This window comes from Sorghum bicolor, chromosome 8 (assembly GCF_000003195.3).
Source record: "Sorghum bicolor cultivar BTx623 chromosome 8, Sorghum_bicolor_NCBIv3, whole genome shotgun sequence".
NCBI classification, from domain to species: domain Eukaryota; kingdom Viridiplantae; phylum Streptophyta; class Magnoliopsida; order Poales; family Poaceae; genus Sorghum; species Sorghum bicolor.
In genome coordinates, this window is record NC_012877.2 from 17,886,382 (window position 1) to 17,892,644 (window position 6,263).

At 40.3% G+C, this 6,263-nt stretch overlaps 1 protein-coding gene and 1 long non-coding RNA gene across 2 annotated transcripts; both read left to right on the forward strand.

Moving 5' to 3' along the window:
* LOC110437525 lies at nucleotides 1,753-2,307 on the forward strand. Its single transcript, XM_021465998.1, has 2 exons — nucleotides 1,753-1,976; nucleotides 2,095-2,307. Exons 1-2 carry the CDS (start codon nucleotides 1,782-1,784, stop codon nucleotides 2,305-2,307), a joined length of 408 nt encoding a protein of 135 aa, XP_021321673.1. The 5' UTR covers nucleotides 1,753-1,781.
* Nucleotides 2,870-4,481, forward strand: LOC8061213. The gene is made up of 7 exons (XR_002455534.1): nucleotides 2,870-3,008; nucleotides 3,109-3,475; nucleotides 3,567-3,653; nucleotides 3,742-3,826; nucleotides 3,915-4,025; nucleotides 4,108-4,344; nucleotides 4,433-4,481. It is a non-coding gene; the product is annotated as an uncharacterized LOC8061213 (long non-coding RNA).

Consider the following 6,263-nt stretch of genomic DNA (forward strand, 5'->3'; position numbering starts at 1 on the left):
GCTCATTTCTCCATTTCCCTTCTCTCTCTATACTGCGCCGCACTCAGCAGCAGCAGGCCACCGGCGGCGGCGGATGGCCGCCATCGGACCAAGTCCGGCCGGTGCTCCCTCCTTCTCTCCCTTCTCTACCGTGCCGCAACCCTCTGTTTCTTTCTCCCCATCTTCTACTGCTGTATAGGAGCAGCAACACGGCCGGCAGAGGAGGCCGTGGATGGAGAAGCCAGCACCGTCGCGGGCCCCTTCGCCGGCGTGCGCGCTCCCCACTGGGTGAACGCACCGCCGTCGAATGGCCTCGTGTCGGCGCTTTTGTCGCGTGTCCGTTGGTTGGTGACGGTGAGAAGCAGGAAAAAAAATTCTAGGGTTAGGGTTCTATGTTCTTGATCTCGATCTAGTGTTCTGGATTCGAAACAATTTATTTTCTTTCTTCTGTTCCCGAGATCTAGATCTACTAACTAGATAGGCGACTGATACCATTGATAGACATAATCTGTTCATAGGATCGACTAGCAGTAGATCTAGGTGGGTATGTTCTTTGATTTGTAAACAACATATGCATATCCTTATACAAGATCTAATACAAGAACTGTAAATACAAGGATTAAATAGATCGGGATTAATAGGATTAGACCGTCGACGGTAGGAGCAGCAGGGGCGGCGGAAGACGATCCCGAGGCCATCACGTCAGTGGCGGGGTTGATCTTCGACGACGTCGGTGGTGGCAGTGATGCGGACGTCGAGACGGCGCAGATCCGGCGTCGGTGAGTCTTCCCGTCGCTGGCTGCGCTCCCTGGATCGGTTAGGGTTTCTAGGGTTTGGATGTCGGTTGGGAGGAGTGGCAACTGTTCAAGTCGTGAACAGTGCCGCCGGCCCCCACCTCTTATTTATAGCGCAGTGCGACGGGGCCCCACCAACCATATAGGGTTGGGCGCCCCCGATCAGGGCGCGAGTCAAGGCCCAATAAGGCCGTTGGGCCATATTAGTGGGAGATCAAACCAACAAGGAAATGATTGCTAATTCCTTTGTACCTTCTTAGGAGAAAAAATGTCAAGCGCAAGAGGAAGGGGTAATGAAGCTGATGGCATGACTGAGTATGAGAGGCAGAAATGGGAACATGTTGCAAGAAACCAAGAGAAGATGGATTCCCTTGGTGTTCGTGAGCTAAGAGCTGCACTCAAGCCTGCCCAACCAACTAAAAGAACAAAGGTTAGCCATGTACAATAGTGTTGGAACAATTATAAATGAGTATGAATACAGATAATAATTTTAGATGGCATCCCTGCAACATTTGATCGAGAAAAACAGATCATTCAGTATAGCTGCAGCATTATTATACTAAAAGAATTTCACAGCTGCTTCATTTTGTTCTCTATAAACCACAATGTCTAACGTTTGTGTTAATATATTTAACCAAATTTACCATGATTCTTTAGAATCACTATAAACACACAGATTGAGCCTTCCATGTGTATTTTCCTGTAGAGAAATCATAACACAAGTGATGCAGCCATTGAACATCATAATTTGCGACCAAGACCACAACGAAATTATGTAGAGTCTGCAAATGAGTAGATAACTGATGATCCTGATTATGAACTAGTTGGGGAATTATTATGTAACAATAAATGTTTGTATTTCTAAAATTTCTAAGGACATTTGTTGCTGTTTCTTGCTATAGTTTCTAAGAACATGTGCTATTTTTCTAAAATTTTCAGATTTATGTTTTCATCTGTATAGATTTGCACAATGGTACTTATAAGAGGAAAGGAAGGGGCATCACCACAATGAATGACATATTCTCAAGGACAGCTGATATGCCTAAAATAAATCTCAATCAATATGGTCAGCCTGTAGCAGATGATTGTAGGAAGTTTGCTAGTGCGATTGGCTGTCTAGTGAGAAAGAAATTACCAGTTGGATTTAACGATTGGAGGGCTGTTCCCCTTGGAAAGAAGCTTGAAGTTTGGGATAACTTGCAGGTAATTGTCTGACCTTATGGAAGTTATCCAATTCATAGCAGCAAGTATAATATGTGCAGAATAACAACTTAGTACAACTTGTATATTATCTAATGGCTCATTTCCATTGGAAAATTAGGCATTCTATGATGTGGATGCTGCTGCCAAGAATTGGTTTATGGATACAGCTGCAAAGAAGTGGAAGGACTACAAGGCAGACTTAAAAGACAAGTATTTTGATGAAATATTAACAGATGAACAAATGAAGGAAAGACTTAAAAATATATTAAATGATGAAGACTTGAATGATCTTATTATGTTTTGGAGGTCTCCTGAATATCAAGTAAGCTAAAGTTCATATCAAAATCTCTTTTCTATTGCTTGTCTATGATTGTGCAAGTCATAATTTCTACCATAGGCTCCCACTGAAAGAGGAAAATCAAATAGTGCGAAGTTGAGGGTTCATCATACATCTGGAAGCATTAGTCATGCTTGTCGTAGTTATAATTTGGTACTGAATTCTATCATTTTACTCACCAATTATATTATTTTATGGCCTTTCATGTATACATGGTTATAAAACCTGTAGGGTAAAACACTTGGACGTCCCCCTCAAAGAGATGAAGTGTATATTAATACACATACAACAATGAATGGTGTGCCTTTAAGGGAGGCAGCAGGAACGATTGTAAGTTTTATCAAAAAGAAACATGAATATGTTGTATACACTTTATTTATTCATGTCTTGTAGGATGAGCTTAAAGCCATTGTTGAAGCTCAACTAGAGTCGAAGGATAAAAAAATTCAAGAAGGCCAAGAGGACATGTTCGTGTTTTGGGTCTGGGACCAACTCCCCAAGAGGTTGGTACCCCAGGGCTCAAAGCACTCATGTCAACAAGGATGCAAATGGAAATTATTGCTCGACAGAATGCTGAAAGTAAGAATAGAGCTCTTGAGCAACGTATTTTGGAATTGGAAGAGGAAAGGTTGGCACAAGTAAGGACAAATGTTGAAGTCCTGTCACAACATGGTTCTAATTCAAGACAATATGCGGTATAGAACTTGGAATAAATTATGTCTTTACACATCTTAATGTGCCCATATATTTCACTGATCGAAGCTAATAAATAGTATTGTTATGATTCTTGTGTAGAGTCTGACACCTGAAGAACATATCGATGAGGCACATAATGATCCTCAGCCTAAAAATTATGATAATTATGTATAGGATGAAGAAAATGATCGGTATGGAGAGGAGGACGAGGACCTGCTTCCATGTAGGCATGGTGCAACCCAATCAGCTATGAACATAACAACACCAAATGTTCACCCTTACAAATCATTTATGTGTGATTTAAAAAATGTTCCCTTCTCCACAATTCTCATAAGTGAATTGTTTATTTCAGGTTCAAATTGGAGAGAACTTGACCCCCATTAGGCCTGCTGTAGCTGTCTGGTCAGCTATGCACATGAATACTGCACCAAGTGATATCCACCCTTGCTTTGCAAACGATTCACATGTAGTCTTGCTATGCTGCTGCTATGTTTTTCTTTATGACTTTAGATATGTTCCATGTTTTATAGTTCTCATTAGTGCATGATTTCTTTTAGGTTGCGGCACAAGAGAGCTTGCTGCCCCCTAGGACTGTTGCAGCCCGATCAACTATTAACATGACCACCTCAACAAATGATACACATGTAGTTTTGCAATGCTGCAACAATATTTCTCTATGATTTAAATATGTCCCATGTTTTATAATTCTCATTAGTGCATGATTTGTTTTAGGTTGTAGCACAAGAGAGCTTGCTTCCCCCTAGGACTGTTGCAGCCCTATCAGCTATTAACATGACCACTACAACAAATGATAGACGTATAATTTTGCAATGCTGCACAATATTTCTCTATGATTTAAATATATTTCATGTTTTGCAACTCTCATGACTGTATCTTTACTTCAGGCTAGAATTGGTGAGAGCTTGCTGCCCCTTAGACATGATGTGGCCCATTCATCTAGGAACAAGAGAACTACACCAACAAATGATGGCCCTCGCTTTTCTCATGATAACCTTGTAATTTTATTGTCTTCATGCATTAATTTATGGTTCCATATATGTTGCTTTAAAATTTTTATGAGCGCATTATTTATTTTAGGTTGGCAGCGATGTGATATTATTTGCTATGTTGAGATCTGATTTAGCTGTGGCTAGGGGAACAGTCACATCAACTAATCCAAACACCATGGTAGGAGGCGAGCCTCTTGGGAATGAATACTGTGAAGTAGTTGTTAATGTTGTGATGAAAAGAGATGCTCTGCTGCCCCGAGCTTATGGCGATGTGCAGACTATGGCTAGTGCTCTCAAGATGACCATCGCATGGCCATACAATAAAGTAACAAACTACACTTGACATAATTTTTATTTTGCTATGATCTAAGATGCATGACCAATGTTCCTAATTATTAATCCTATATGTGTAGATTAAGGAATGCAAGAAGAAGGCATCTGGACCTCTCAAGAGCACAGTAGGTATGTTCCTAATTTTATTTCATCAAACTGTAAAACATAGTGCCAATTTGTAATATCCTAGTGAGCAAATTGAGCACATAGAAATAATTTTCGAAGGCAAATCTAACATTCTGTTCGTCCTCAACTACTGATTTAACTCACTGTTCTACTACTATAGAATTGATGATTTCAGCACATAGAAAAGTTAGAAACCAGCAGTCTTGTTTATCTGAATAGGAGCAGAGGCGCTCTTCCCTTTCTCTTAGCTAAAATTACTGCTCAGTTTTGTTTATCTAAATAAGAGCAGAGGTGCTCTTCCCTATGGCTTTCATAGTATTTTCTAAGTCATGAACTGCACTCATCTTGTGAAATAGTTCCTGTCCACTAACCATCATATCTTCCAGACTTTATGTGCTTCTGTGACTTTATGTTCCCATTTTCTCTTTGCTAAAATTACTCTAAGGCACAAACCAGAACCATGTTTCTCTTAGCTGATGTGAATTTACTGTTCTAATTTAAACTTCACTGAATGTTACAGACATTTGTCGCACCAAATGAGGTCTATAGTTGCTGATTACATGGTTCTGTTTTTCTGGAAGTGCTCCAAACTAGCTTTTGACTTGAGTTTCTGGAATATTATTCTGCCGATGGATGAGCTCTACCTTTTGGCAAGTCATTCCTTTTGTCTTTGACTTCTTAGACCTAGAAATGAGATTCTGTGCACAAACCTGAGAATCAAAAACACAAAGTACTAGTGTCTAATTCTTTTGGTGCTTGACCTTGCTGGATGTGTGATGTATGACAAGACAAAGTACTACTGTAATTCTTTTGGCGCTTGACCGTGCTGGATGTGTGATGTATAGCAAGACAAATACATTTGGTGGTCCACTTTTGCTGGATGTAATGTAAGGACAAATTTGGATATTATATGTATGTGGCTGTGTATCTTCATGGCTTGTGGACACTATATTAAGATTTCGATAACGTTTTTATATGTGCTCAAAATTGTATTTTTTTGTACATTAAATTGGACTGTTAAACGATCTGTCGCTGTAAATATATGTTGTGTTGAATCATCTATCGCTAATGCATGACAACGAACTATCTGTAGCTAAAGATTAGCAATGGAGTATCTGTCGCTATAAATATTCATGGTAATAGACTATCTGTCGCTAAAACTGTTGTGTGACGCCAAAGTTTTTTAGCGGCAGCACTTTCTCCGGCTGCAGAAGTCTGTCGCTATAGTTTTTTCGCGCCAGACGGTCTATCGCTGTATGTGCTTTTTGCGTCAGATCTTCTATTGGCAATCTCGGTGTTGGGGTGTAGTGCCTCTTGACGCCGGTCTTCTTGCTGACGCCGATATCGATCCTCCCGTTGTTGCCAAGTTTCCCATTGCCGCCTATGGGTAATTACAACACCAGATCGGGGAGGTCGGTCAGAACAACTACTACCTACCTTTATAAAACCCTTTCCCTTGGCGTCATGGGTAGTTACTTGATGCTGAGGATCTACCGATACGCTCTTTTCAGCTGCTTCTGATGTTAAGACCTTAGTCTTACCTTTGGCATCTAACATATTTGTAGGAAAGGGATGTTGGTCAATCTTCATCGGCTTCTAAGTTTTTGAACTATCAAACTTAATTCTCTCAGATTCTATAGCCGATTGCAATTGCTACCTAAACACTTTACATTCGTTTGTGCTATGTGATGTTGCATTACGCCATTTGCAATATTTGATTTTCTTTAGCTCTTCTGCCGATGGGATTGCATGATTAGGTGACAATTTAATTTGTCCTTCCTGAAG